The sequence below is a fragment of the Amphiprion ocellaris genome, chromosome 24 (assembly GCF_022539595.1).
Source record: "Amphiprion ocellaris isolate individual 3 ecotype Okinawa chromosome 24, ASM2253959v1, whole genome shotgun sequence".
Lineage (NCBI taxonomy): Eukaryota > Metazoa > Chordata > Actinopteri > Pomacentridae > Amphiprion > Amphiprion ocellaris.
In genome coordinates, this window is record NC_072789.1 from 2753215 (window position 1) to 2768122 (window position 14908).

General features: G+C 38.3%; 1 protein-coding gene across 10 annotated transcripts in view; it reads left to right on the forward strand.

Moving 5' to 3' along the window:
- Positions 1-14908, forward strand: part of dmd (dystrophin) — a 315328-nt gene that overhangs the window by 132608 nt on the left and 167812 nt on the right. For 9 of the 10 annotated variants that reach the window (XM_055008380.1, XM_055008391.1, XM_055008386.1 and 6 more), the window contains 7 exons: positions 1496-1624; positions 4314-4409; positions 5453-5551; positions 6002-6183; positions 8236-8386; positions 10390-10509; positions 12558-12659. In XM_055008380.1, the coding sequence (XP_054864355.1) occupies positions 1496-1624; positions 4314-4409; positions 5453-5551; positions 6002-6183; positions 8236-8386; positions 10390-10509; positions 12558-12659 (879 nt within the window). The remainder of the gene's footprint in view (positions 1-1495; positions 1625-4313; positions 4410-5452; positions 5552-6001; positions 6184-8235; positions 8387-10389; positions 10510-12557; positions 12660-14908) is intronic. The other variant, XM_055008387.1, reaches the window with a different exon arrangement.

Sequence of the window (14908 nt, forward strand, 5' to 3'; positions counted from 1 at the left end):
CCCCAACCTTTTGAACGGTGGTGTGACCATAATAGACTGGGAAAGTGAGCTTATAAGTAGGGAAAAACTCAGTTATAGGATATGGTGTGGGGGCTCAAATAACAATAAATTAAAATATATATTGTGTGTTATATATTACTAATACAATAACACATACCGTATATATTTTACCCTGACCCTGTTACACATTCGCCTGAATACTTCTTCCATACATTGACACTAAATTCCTAAAAGAATGACTTTATCCACAAAGGAATGTGACAAAGCACTTGTCAAGTAGTTTTCTGAAATGTTTGGCTATCGTTGGTTTAGTTTGGTAATAATAATTATTTATGATGGAAACAATCACTTATTAATAAAAAAAATGACTGGATATCACTAAAATGTCAATTAAATAACCGTCCCAATTTAATAGCAACCACCTTCTAATTAGTCATTAGTCTGGTCATTTTGTTTCTCTGTGGTTATTTTGTTTCTTTTTTGGTCATTTTCAGTCCCTTTTGTGGGCATTTTAGGTGTTTTTGTGGCCGTTTTCAGTTTGCTTGTGATCATTATAGGTGTTTTGTGGTCATTTTGTGTGTCTCTGGGGTCATTTTGTATTTTTTTCTAAAAATTTTGTGTGTCTCGTCATTTTGTGTCTTTATATGATAATTATCTATCTCACTGCATCATTTTGTATTTTATTGTGGTCATTTTGTGTCATTTTTTTGTCATTTTGTGCATTTTTGTGGTCATTTTGTATCTTTTTGTGGTTGTTTTGTGTGTCTTTGTGGTCATTTAGTTTCTTTTTTGGGTCATTTTGTGCATTTTTGTAATCATTTTGCGTCCCTTTGTGGCCGTTTTCAGTCTATTTGCGGTCATTTTAGTTTTTTTTGTCATCTTTTTGCATTTTTTGTAGTTATTTTGTATCTTTATATGATAATTATGGGTGTCATTGCATCATTTTGTATTTTTCTGTGGTAATTTCGTGTCATTTTTTTCATTATGTGTGTTTATGTGGTTGTTTTGTGTGTCTTTGTGCTCATTTTGTTTCTTTTGTGGTCATTTTCAGTCTGTTTGTGGTAAATGTAGGTGGTAATTTTGTAACTTTTTGTAGTTACTTTGTGTCTCTCATCATTTTGTATCTTTTTATGATAATTATGTTACAAAAAGTCCCGCAATTCTGTTAACTCGTCTATTCATATATATATTAGATATATATTTCTGCCATTTTCAAAAGTTCTCCTAAAATTAGCTTGACATTTGGATGGAAACGAGGCTCATGTGAGATTATTCATGCTTCTGTTTTCTCTTCTTTTCCTCATCTTCCATCACAACTTCCTCCCATCTTTTGTGATTTGCCTCCTGAACCTCTTCCCCTTTCACTGGATGTCTCCTCTGCATATTTGGGATCTTCTTTGTTTCGCCTCTGTTGCTCTGTCCTCTGCTCCCACCTCTCCGCCAACGTGTCCTCCCCTGTCTCTTTGTCCTTCTCTGTCCTCTGTCTCTCTCTCAGATCACAGTGAGTGTGGCTCAGGGGCGAGTTCGGAGCCCCTCCCCTCAGCCTCGCTATAAAAGCTATGCCTACACCCAGGCTGCATATGTCAAGTCGCCCGAGCAAAAGAGGAGGCGTTTTACTGAGCAGGTCCGTGTCTCGCGACTCTAACACTCAGAAGCACAAACACCCTTCTGTCTGTGTATGTTCTGTTCTGTCTGCACACGTGTTGCTTTCGTCTGCCTTTGTTTGTCCGTGTCATTGACAAAAAATGTCTGTCAGAACAAGTCTAGAATTAGTCATCTACTCACTTCCTGTTACTATGTGATGCTCAGCAGGTGGTTTACCTTGAATGAACTGGAAACATGGGATTATTTCCCCAATTTTTCAATATGTACGCAATATGTAGACTTGTTGAAGTGGACATTTTTTGCAATTAAGTCTCAATAGAATTCCGGATTTGAAATGTTTTTTTTTTATTTCGTAATAATATTTATTAATTTATTTATTCATGAGTCAAGTCAGAAGTGATGCTAGCTATGCTTTTAGCTTCAGATTGTTAAGAATCACAATTTGGACAGCTTCAAGCTGGTAATGCTGGTTGACTTTTCTTCTAAAATTATACCAATCACGTTCTAGATACGGGCTGCACAGTGGTGTAGTGGTTAGCACTTTTGCCTTGCAGCTAGAAGGTCCCTGGTTCGCGTCCCGGCTTTCCCGGGATCTTTCTGCATGGAGTTTGCATGTTCTCCCTGTGCATGCGTGGGTTTTCTCCGGGTACTCCGGCTTCCTCCCACAGTCCAAAAATATGCTGAGGTTAATTGATCATTCTAAATTGCCCGTAGGTGTGAATGTGAGAGTGATTGTTTGTCTCTGTATGTAACCCTGTGACAGACTGGTGACCTGTCTAGGGTGTCCCCTGCCTTCACCTGAGTCAGCTGGGATAAACTCCAGCCCCCCCGCGACCCTAGTGAGGATTAAGCAGTGTATAGATAATGGATGGATGGATGGACGTTCTAGATACCCGTGGGGAATAGTGTTACATTTTGGGAAATAAGCACTGCTGTTCAAAAGTTTTGGGATCACTTAGAAATGTCCTTATTTTTGAAAGAAAATCTTTTTTTTTCAGTGAAAATCTCCTCATTTTCTACCAAGCAAACTACTTAAAAAGATTCTGTAAAGGGGTTTGATTCAGATTTCAAAAGCAGATTCACCAAAATGCTGCCAAAGCTTTTTAGTAACAGACAATCAACTGCATTGCAGAAGTAAATGTGGCCCATAATTTGCTCTGACTTGAGCAGACTGTAGTCAGAGACAGTGTCAGATATTTAATGGACCAGCAGGGTGCTTAACTTAACTTGGCTGGCACCTTAACCCTCCTGTCATCCTGCGGGTCAAAATTGACTCATTTTAAAGTTTGAACATGTGGGGAAAAATATGTATTTTCACAGTGAAACTTCTGATGTCCACATTTTCAACATTTTTGGGAAATCTTTGAAAAGTTTTTTGGTGGAAAAAAAGAAATGTTAAAAATGTTTCTTAAGAACATTCACAAAAAAATCAACCAAAATCCAGCGAAATTTGCTGGATTTTGGTAGATTTTTATGTGAATGTTCTTAAAGAAAATATTAGAAGTTTTACTGATATATATGGAATCACTTCAGATATTTTTAGGATTTTTGGGAAGATTTTTACTCATTTTTTGAAAATATTTACAAGAATGTTCTTGCGAAATTTGGGGGATTTTTTTAAAAAATAAAACTTTTAAGGGAAACTTTTAAAGAATTCTTGGAATTTTCTTCCTGAAGGTTTTGCAAATTTTCAAAAATTTGGGGAATTTTTTTGCTGAATTTTTGGATTTTTTTCAGACAAGGAAACAAATTTTTTTGGTGCCCATAAATGAGGACAACAGGAGGGTAAAAATGCACCGCAAGAAGAAAAAGATCATTTGTCAGATGCAAGCACTCCTACTGTCCTTTGACATGTAAATGTAGTGAATAAAACCCCAAGAGTTTTTTTCAAGACTAGGAGGACCTGATGTGGCATTTTACAGTTGATTGGAATCAGTTTACATTAGTCAAGCATGTTTTATATACACTACTGTTCAAAAGTTTACGGTCATCCAGACAATTCCATGTTTTCCATGAAAACTCCCACTTTTCTCCATGTGCTAACATAACTGCACAAGGGTTTTCTAATCATCAATGAGCCTTTCAATACCATTAGCTAACACAATGTAGCATTAGAACACAGGAGTGATGGTTGCTGGAAATGGGCACCGTCACCAAGCACAAAAACAGCTCAGGACACGTAGGCTTTGATTACTGATTTGATTATTTAGGATTGTCAAGAACCTAAATATGAAATGTTTGATTAAGATAGAAGCTGTAAATGTTTCAGAGTCTCTACCATCAGACCAAACTGATACACATTGTTAATAGACAATGGGCAAAAAGAGACAGTGGCGGTGAGTTTGCAAAGCATTTTTTCAGGACCTTATTACCAGAGAGAAGAAAGGTGTGAGAGGAGAAGCACACAGAGCAGAGATAAAAACCAGAGAAGTTTCAGCAGAGACATAGGGAGAGAGAAACAGGACGGGTTATTAAGGTTAGACAGAAGCCAGAGCTGCTTGGTGGCTCTGGTCATGGCTAACTCGAACTGGATCTCTCTTCGGTCCTCCCTCTTTGCCACCCTGTCCCCCATTTCCTCCCTTTTGACATGTTTCTTCGTTCCATCTTCCCGGCCTTCTACTTCTCAACACCTGTTGACACCTCGTCTTCCTCCTCACCCGCCTGTTAACTATCACCCTCCATCTCTGTCTGTTGCCTTCCCTCTTTAGTTCCTGAGTCCCGGCCAGGAGGAGCTGCAGCGTGGCCTCAGCCCTCTGCCTCCAGGTTCTACCAGTCTGGAGAGCTACCAGGCTGCACTGGAGGAGGTAGGACGCAAATCTGACACACTCTGTCTTATATTTAATGGACGTCAATGTTCAGTTGTGACCAAAAGTTGGTAAAACACATCACTGTTCCACTGGATGTTGAATTCATTGTGTGAGTTTGTTTTTTTTACTTGTATACATCATTCTGTGTTCCACAAATATTCTCTACAAGAGTGATTTCCAACCTTTTATTGTCAACTTCAACAACACCAACTGTCTTCATTTTAGTTTATCTGAAGCTGATTAGATTTAGAACTACAAGGACTAATTAGGTGTCAACTAAAAGTCAATATTTTATCTTTGGATTGAGGACAAAACAAGAAATCGAAGGGAAACACTGATCAATCATAAGTTCTATAAATCAATGAACCCATTGATGAATCAACGAAACAATTGGCGATTTAATCTACAATGACAAGATTTGTTGGTTGCAGCTCTAATTATTATTTAAGTCATAATAATTTACATTGATATGCAATATGTAGTTTTATTTCCATTTGTTTTACTGCAACTTGGAGTGACAGAGGCTGAACTGATTTGTTAAATTTCTATTTAAATGGTAGAACTACAATTACTGTGATTTCTTGACTTATTATAGCTGGACTGTATACGTGTTACTTCCAGCTGCATCTTTTAACTATTTATCTATTATACTTGGACATTTTATTGCTTTTAAATTATTCATATAGTAGTTTCAGCAATTTTTTTCTCTTTGCTTCGCTTGTTTTCTATTTTTCATGCACTTTGTCACAGATTGCAGAGAACTGAATCAATATAAGAACATTTTTTAGTCAAATCAGTGGGAATCAGTCAACTACAGCATCAAATGTAGATCGATCTGATTCAGTCTGATTCACACAAAACTACAGCGAACAACTTTAGAAAATCCCAGGTCCTCTTAAAAAGTGAACCTCTTCAAAAGATCATCAGTCAGAACCAATGAGCTTGGAACAGGAGGTGCAAATAGATTTAACAGAGATATAAATAAAGGGCTTCTTCTTATTTTTATAGTTTGTTTTATGAACTACACTCTGACTTTAAAGGTGTTGACGTGGCTGCTGTCAGCTGAAGATGGTCTCCAGGCCCAGCCTCCCATCTCCAACCATGTGGAGGAGGTGAAGGAGCAGTTCCACACTCACGAGGTAGGAGTTAAGCACTGCAAAAACTCCGAATCTTACCAAGTCTGTTTGTCTTATTTTTAGTCAAAATGTCTCATCCCACTTGATTGAAGATAAATTCACTTAACAAGAGACATTTCAGCAGATGGAGGGACTTGTTTTAAGACAATGTATCTTAAATATCTTGTTTAGTCAAACAATCTTGAAATGATCTTGTTTTGAGTTGAATTTTACAAGAAAACTCAAAATGAGTTTAATACATCTCAAATTAGAAGGTTACATGAAAGCAAAAATCTATTTTTGAGTGAAAAACTGCTATTTTTTTAGCATGTCTGGCTTATTTTAAGACATCTAAGCTTGACAATCCTGGTAAAATAGAGTGAATTGAGTTGTCGTGCATTGGGTTTTGTGATGAGTCCTTCTTTAGAGGCAACACAACTTGAACAGTTTGTGAAAGATCTTTCTTTCCACCAGGGCTACATGGTGGAGCTGACCACTCACCAGGGCAGTGTGGGACGGGTCCTTCGGGCTGGCGCCGCCCTGCTAGGAGAAGGAAATCTGAGCGAGGAGGAGGACTCGGAAGTCAGGGAGCAGATGAACCTTTTAAACTCTCGGTGGGAGCACCTCCGAGTGGCTAGCATGGAGAGACAAAGCAGGTAAGTTCAGACTTGATCCTTTACAAATCAGACATACTGGCTTTTAACCCTCCTGCTGTCTTCATTTACAGGCGCCAAAAAATATTATTTCCTTGTCTGAAAAAAATCCAAAAATTCAGCAAAAAAAGTCCCCAAATTTCTGAAAATTCACAAAACCTTCAGGAAGAAAACTCTAATAATTCCTTAAAAATTTCCCTGAAAAGTTTTCTTTTCAAAAAATCCCCCAAATTTGTCACGAAAATTCTTGTAAATATTTTCAAAAAATGAGTAAAAATCTTCCAAAAAAATCCTAAAAATATCTAAAGTGAATACATATATATCAGTAAAACTTCTAATGTTTTCTTTAAGAACAGTCACATAAAATCAACTGGATTTTGGTTGATTTTTAAGTGAATGTTCATAAGAAACATTTTTAACATTTCTTTTTTTCCACCAAAAAATGTTCAAAGATTTCCCAAAAATGTTCAAAATGTGGACATTAGAAGTTTCACTGTGAAAATTTTTTTTTTTTCCACATTTTTCAACTTTAAAACAGGTCAATTTTGACCCGCAGGACGACACGAGGGTTAAGAGGGGTTTTCAAGTATAAGCCACTATACTCCAAGAGACATATTGTTCAAATTAGGTATTTTCTAATATACCTGTGGCCTTAAGGTCAAAGGTGTTACCAGAACATATACACAACTGTTCAAAAGTTTGGGATCACTTAAAAATGTCCTTATTTTTGAAAGAAAAGCCGTTTTTTTCAATGAAGATAGCATTAAATGAATGATAAATCCCGTCTAGACATTGTTAATGTGGTAAATGACTATTGTAGCTGGAAATGTTTAATGGAATATCTCCATAGAGGTACAGAGGAACATTTCCAGCAACCTTCACAATGATATAAAGGTGTGTTCAGACATAAACTGTACAGTGTATCTATATCCACTATAAAACTGTACAATGCCGAGATGATTTCCCATCCTTTTTTTCTGTCCTAATTCAATCCTGAATAAAGCTTCATCTCTTTTGAGACAATGAATAGAGATCCCCACTGTAGTTGCCATCAATGGGTACAAAGAACGGCAACTTTTCTAATTATGGCAAATCCAATGATAAGTGACACAGAGCCACATTTAATGAACTGTTCAGCGATGTTCTTGGATAATCTTGTAGATTTAAGCACAGAGCTGTCCACGCATGGTCTGAACTACCAAATACCTCGTACACCAGACAATCACAGTCCGTTATAACGCAGTGGAGAGATGAGGATAGGCAGTTTTTACCATTTCTACCAATCAAATTAGTCATTCCTGCCTGAGGGTTCAACCGCACCTTCTCCTTCTGGGACACATACTGTGTTTTCAACATGCAGTGTCAATAAAAAGTATTGACCGCTTGAATCATGGTCGATTTATTTTTGACTTTTTTGACAAGAATTTTCCACCATAACAAGATGACTTTATGTGAAAGTGAAAACCAATTTCTACAAGGTAATGACAATTCATTCAAAATATAAAATAAGTGTTTGCAAGCATTCACTTCCTTTAAAGAGACTCAACTAATTCAACACAGGTGATTATAGTATAAAGACGTCTGTGTGTAGAAGCTCCAGTCACTGGTGAATCTGTACTCCTGGCTAGAGACACTCCATAAAGACCAAAGAACACTCCAAGCAACTCCTTGAAAAGGTTATTGAAAAGTAAGGGGAGGAATTCAGTCGCTTCATATCCAGTGGAGTACGGCTAAATCCATCATTAACCCTCATGTTGTTCTGCAGGTCAAATAAAGTTTGAAAATGTGGAAAAAAATACTTTTACAGTGAAAACTTCACAAAACTTTTTGGTGCCCATAAATGAGGACAACAGGAGGGTTAATTGACATTACTTTGGTTTTCACTTTGATGCAAAAGAGCCTTTTGTTGTAATTTTTTTTGCAACAAAACAACAAAAATCCACATTAAATTGAGCATGATTCAGTGTTGAAAGCAATAAAAGAGTGAAACTTCCAAGCAGGGTGGATGCTATGTAACAGCTCTGTGTGACTGACAAGTAACTAAATTGTTCCCAGACTTCATGAGGTCCTGATGGAACTGCAGCACCAGCAGCTGCAGCAGCTAACAGACTGGTTGGATGTGACGGAGGCACGAATTAAGAGGATGGGGGCTCAGCAGCTGGGTCCTGACCTGGAGGACGTCAAGTACCAAGTAGAGGAGCACAAGGTGAGCAGCTGCTGGTCTGAGCCATGTTCTTCCAATGGGCCTCAACTTATTACATGTGTGAGTTCAAACAGAATGTTCTCCAGAAAACCCTGATAGCATCAAGTCCAACCAGTATAAATAGGTCATTCCAGAACTGGAAGACATGCTCCATCCCACCCATCAAATTTCAAATAATCCATGTACAAAATACTAAAACATGCAGTTGTCGTGTAAATGCATTTGTTCTGAGACCAAACCTCAAAAAACTAGGAGAAAAGAAATCCCAAGTAAGTCTGGAGTTCCCCCCAAAATGCTATTTTTCTCTTGTCCCACCCCCCTGATGGCCAAATTGAATCTCAGATAAAACAGTTAAAATCAGATTGAAATCTCTTTTTTTCATTGATGTCTCTTGTAATTGTGGGAAAATTTTGTTAATCAACATAATACTTTAAAGAATAATTATTATCCATGTGTCCCATAAAAACCCTGTTAGCATAACCTTTTTAGCTGGTAGAAGATGAAGAAAACATGAAACGCTGGAATTAACATCATCAGTTTTCCAAAAGGATGAGTAGAGCAAAGTTATGTCCTCTCTTCTATTCTATTTATCTTTTGTCATTTTCTGTCTCATTTTTGTTGTTTTATGTCTCGTTTTTCTTGTTTTATGTCTCATTTTTGTCGTTTTGTGTCGTTTCTGTTGTTTTGTGTCTCATTTTTCTTGTTTTATGTTTCATTTTTGTCGTTTTGTGCCTTGTTTTTGTCATTTACATCATCAGTTTTCCTAAAGAATGAATATGGAGCAGAAAATTGTAAAAGAGAAGCCCAAATGTCCTCCAATTCTGGAATGACCAAAATAAATAAAGGCAACTGGCTTTTAGAGGCATTAATTGTGCTCAGGGCTCTTTTTCTTATAACCTATTACAAACTGTTGCATTTACTACATAATCATATCCTGCATGGCCTTGAAGGAAGCAGGCCTGCCAGTCAGACATATTAACATTTACAGTTCGTGCAGAAAAGCTTCCTTACACTGTTGCCTTTGTGTTTTCATTTTATAAGGGTTAGAAAAGAAATTGCCACTATGAGCTTACCTCCACAGTTTCAGTTGCTAAGTTACGATTGGATGGTCACTATCTGACAAATAAAAAGAAACTTTCCATCTGCAGTGTTGTTCAGAAACTCTTTCACTGTACTTGGAGGCGTATTTTAACCTCGCTGTAGCTTGACTGTTGACCATTCGGTGTTCAGAGAGCAGAAACAGGACTCAGTGAACAACCCGTTTAGTTTTCAGCCACATGAAGTTCTCAGGGTAAATTCAAACATGGGGGTGGATCAGTGACCATCTGGGGTAGTTTCAGTCTGGGTGGAACAGGGTGAATGAACCAGGTCATGTTTGGGGCTACTCTAGAAAACAGTCTTCTTCCATCAGCTGGAAAACTCTTTCTTGCCTCCAATGACTGGATTTTCCAACAAGACAAGGTCAGTTAAAGCCTGGATGGAGAACCAGAACATTGGAACCATGCCTTGGCTGCTCAATCACCAGATCTAAATCCAACTGAATACCTGTGGAAAACCATCAAACACTAAATGGAAAACCACAAGCCCAAAAACAAAGCAGATTAGTTAGAATTACTGCAACAGGAATGGGCTGCTGTGATCTGAAGCTGGTGGAGAACATGAAGAGACACATCAGAAACTATGGTTATGAATCAGTACGAACTCCTGTGTGGATCATGGAACTAAAACAGACAGAAAAGAAAACATGGAATCCTAAAAGCTGTTTTTGGCCGAACAATGCCATAGATATTGATGGAAGAACTGAAGGGATTTTGGTTATTGTCAAGAAAACAATGGAAAATGTCTGATATCAGCTCTGAAGTTAGCCTCTTATGAGCTATTTTTGTTTTTATCTTATTTATCCAAACAAATGTACCTTGAGCGGCACCAGGCAATAAAATGAACAAGGAATTGAAGAAAACAAGGGTGGTGTAGTAATTTTCTTCATGACTGTATGTTCCTTGTAGCTCCTGCAGGAGGACCTGGAGCTGGAGCAGGTGAGGGTGAACTCTCTGACTCACATGGTGGTGGTGGTGGATGAGAGCAGTGGAGACAGCGCCACCGCCGCCTTGGAGAGCAAACTTCAGGTAAGGACACAATCTGCACTCACTTTGCACACTTTTTGCCCATAAATGTATTATCTGCTGCTTTTCTTTTCTCTTTTTAAATACTTGTAGAGTTTTTTTCCTGTCTCCTTGCTCATTCTTCCCCTCTCAGTGGGAGTGGGCTCAGCAGACTCCAGCTGTTGTTTGTTAGTGAAAATAGATTGAGCAGGAGATAGTTTTGTCTTTGGTGTTGTGCAGTAATTAGACCTTGCCAGCGAGATGTGTTTGCGCTATATGTGTGTATGCTCTGGCTTTCTGCTGCTTTTGTTTACTCTATAAGTTATGATCACACAGACTCCAGCGAGGAGCCAGACTATGCTGGCTGTCTTTATGGGTAATTCTCCACGCTTGTCTTAGCCTCTAATGTATGTGGTGACCCTCACACACTGCAAAGATTGAAGTCAAATTTTTTTTTTTTTTTTGCTTCAACATCTTCAAAATGCTCACATATTTACTTATAGACTTTAACCCTCCTGTTGTCTTCATTTACAGGCACCAAAAAATATTGTTTCCTTGTCTGAAAAAAATCCAAAAATTCTGCCAAAAACTTCCCCAAATTTCTGAAAATTTGCAAAACCTTCAGGAATAAAACTCCAATAAGTTGTACTTTAAAAAAATCCCCCAAATCTGGCAAGAAAATTCTTGTAAATATTTTCAAAAAATGAGTAAAAATCTTCCAAAAAAATCCCAAAAAATATCTAAAGTGATTCCATATATGTCAGTAAAACTTCTAATATATTCTTTAAGAGCATTCACAAAAAAAATCAACCAAAAAAGGATTTTGGTTGATTTTTTTGTGAAAATGTTCCTTCGAAACATTTTCAACATTTCTTTTTTCCACCCAAAAATGTTCAAAAATTTCCCAAAAATGTTGAAAATGTGGACATCAGAAGTTTCACTGTGAAAATATTTTGGTTTTTTTCCCACATTTTCAAGCTTTAAACCGGGTCAGTTTTGACCAGCAGGACGACACGAGGGTTCATGGTAAGACCCAGTGAAACTCCAAACTACAGCCTGGATGAAGGCTGAATTTAACTGTCTGGACTGGGCTGGAATTAATATGAACCATGGTTGGAGTGGTGACGTGGTAGAAAATCAGATGCTGATGTGAGGAGAGAAAAAGAGTGATTTATTCTTTATCTTTGGGAGAAGGTGTGAGTGAGCAGGCTGCAGCAGATTTGGGTAAAGCCTGTGACATGCACGAAGAGGAAATGAGGAAATTTAGATAATTTGATGTGACAGGGACTATTCCTAAGGGAGAAAAAGGTTTGGGGAGCACCGTATTAAAGTAAGCTCCTCTGTACTGAAAGCAGATTTGCTGAAAATGAGAATCTCTCGTCCTGAACTTTAGTCATCCAATCAGTCTAAAAAGTAAAAAAAAAAAAGAAGCCATTTGCACAGTTGCTGTGAATATCCTGAATTCTTCGCACTGATGCTGCATGCAGAAGTATTACCACACTTAATGTCATCATAGACCTAATGCACACTTTCTTTCTACTAAGTTGAGGTTCAGCCAGCTTTGTTTCCTGCTGATAAGAGAGATGAATAGATGAGAGAGAACAGTGTGTGCTGGAATGTAAAACTGCAAATACGAGGTGGTTTCCCTGGTTTCTCCCTGATGTTGAAGTGGAACTTGATTATTACAGGCCATTCATCCTGAGATTAACCTGGTGAGCCTGTCTTCACCTGTATCCACTGGGTTGTTTCTTCTTCTTGGTTTAGTGCATAGAGGCAGACTATCTGTCTGTCTGTCTGTCTGTCTGTCTGTCTGTCTGTCTGTCTGTCTGTCTGTCTGTCTGTCTGTCTGTCTATCTATCTATCTATCTATCTATCTATCTATCTATCTATCTATCAAGGGGCAAGAAGTAAATTACAAATACATTTTTGACATAAAAAATTAAACTAGCAATTGAAAATGTGAATCTAATCAGTCATTGAGACAATGAATGTATTGAAAATGCTGCAGTCTCTCAGGGAACCAGAGTTTTTGTGCTCATGTCGACGTTAAAATGCTCTTTGTGTGCGTGCAGGTGCTTGGTGATCGCTGGGCGGCCATTTGTAGGTGGACAGAAGAACGCTGGATTCTGCTTCAGGAGATTCTACTGAAATGGCAGCACTTCACCAACGAGCAGGTATGCTTGAGTGTGTGTGATCATCCACATCTACACGCTCTAAAAGAAACGGTGTGTTGAAACAAACTTCACATCGTTTATGTCGGGCAGATCAGCTTTCTGATGTACATGTAGTGTATTGACACACAACACACATTTTTAGAGGTTCCCGAGGATTCTAAAAGGTAGGCTGGACGTCTTTATTCTCCTCAGGACATGTAGCCATTGTTGGGCCAAATGGTTTCCCAGCTAGATTTCAAAGGATTAAATTATAAGCTTAAAGGACACTGAACTCATTGCAATACTAACTGAACAGCTTTTGATAATGTCTGTTTTCTTGAAACTCCAAATCTCTGGAGGGTTTTAATTCTCCAACAGTGAGAGTGTGTTTGTTTCTTTGAACAGTAATTTAATGGGTTTACCAGACTCTTCATTCGTTCTAATCATTTATTTCAGATTCAGAAAACTTTATTTGTCCCCAGGGGGCAATTAAAAAAGGCACGTAGAGCAGCCAGTGCAACAATGATGTAAAAAACTGAGTAAAAAACAAGAAATTAGAGATAAGTAACATGAATAAAGAAATAGGGATAAATATGCATATACAAATGTAGAGCAAGTAATAGAAGAATAAAAATAAAATGAAAAGAAAAGAAAGAAAAAAAAACAGCTTAGTCACGTACTAGTGCAAACATGACATTTTTGGCCAAACTTCCAGCCAAGGTTAGAGAACCCCATGTTTATAAGAACACGTGACCCTACATTGGATAAAGCAGTCTATGGATAATGGATGGTCAAACTATGGTGCCGGCTGTACCAGGTCCTCTGAGCTTTTTAAATCCGGCCCGTCGAATATTGCTTCAGACTTAGCCATGTAGCTGGGTAGATCAGCGGCTAGCAATTCTGACTTTGGCACAGGAGGTTGGTGGTTCAAATCCCGGTCAGTGTCTGTAATGCTGCCCCTACCTACCTACCTACCTTGTGTTGTTTCTCCTCTCAGATGTAAGTTGCTTTAAAAGTGTTTGCTAAATAAAATAAAGACTGCATTTATTTAGTCTTTTCCTGCATTGCCTGGCATTTCAATTACAACCACTAGTTGGTGCATTCCAGACCAGTTGACGTTTGCTGGAGTCTGGTTGGTCTCTACTTCGTCTTTCACCACCTTATGGAGCCCCTCCAGTGGACCAAAGATAAGAGAAGTCCACAGTGAGCGCAGAGTGTTTACAAAGGCAGCTAAATATTTTTTCAAAGGCTGTATGTCTCATTTGTTAAGAAACCGTCGCTGTTTTTAAAGAATACGACATCAGCCACCGCTTTCCCACATAGCATGCTACTTATGCTAGCAACCGGTCGATGCTACAACGTCCGGCTACCGCTCAATTTACAGCAAAATGCTTTTCTCCGACGAGCTACAGTTCAAGAGTCAAGCACTCGAAGGCAAGTTATCTGCTTCAAATTAGCAAAAACCAGCAAGACTTTCTCCGAAGGGGAGTTTTTGAAACGCTAAAGACAGCAGGAACTTATTGACAATTAATTAGCCAGCTAGCTAAACAGAAAAGAAGCTGCGTCACATAAGTTATATTTGTTAGCACTGGATGAAAGTAATGACATAAAAGACACTGCTCAGCGTTTAGTTTCATTAGTTCATTACAATTTTTAGAAAACGGAGGAATTTTTGACCCTAAAGGGGAAAACACAGGAGAGGACTTGTGTGACAGACTGTTGTTGGAAGGCTGAAGCTAGCTTGGTGTAAGCTAGCCAAAGTTAACAGGAAAAAACGTTGAATCCGGGATGAGGTGAAAGAGGAGGAAAACCCTGAGCTGCATGTAATTTTCCTCCACTGCATAATCCACCAGGAAGCCCTGTGTAAGTCTGTACTGCAGCTGGATCATGTAGTGAAGCCAGTTGTTAAATTTAAGGGGACTTTAGCATCGTCATTTTATTAAGTTCATTGAGGAAACTGGTGCTGATCACCAGGACTTGCTTTATGACTCTTAATGAGTGTGGGAGCTCACAGGGGAGAGGAGCTCATTTTTGGAGTTAATCAGGAAAAGACACAGCTTGGTTTTGTAATTTTGCTTTTGCTGTGGATATACTGACAAACATGGATGGCCTAAACGTAAAGCTACAAGTGAAACATCAGTTTGTGCACAGAAAATGTGAGAAGCCTTCAAAGCCAAATTGTCTTCACTCTCAAGACAAATATCAACTGATGAACACCTCAGATCTGTCCTGAGAATTACCACAGCCAAAACTGATGCCAGACTTTGATG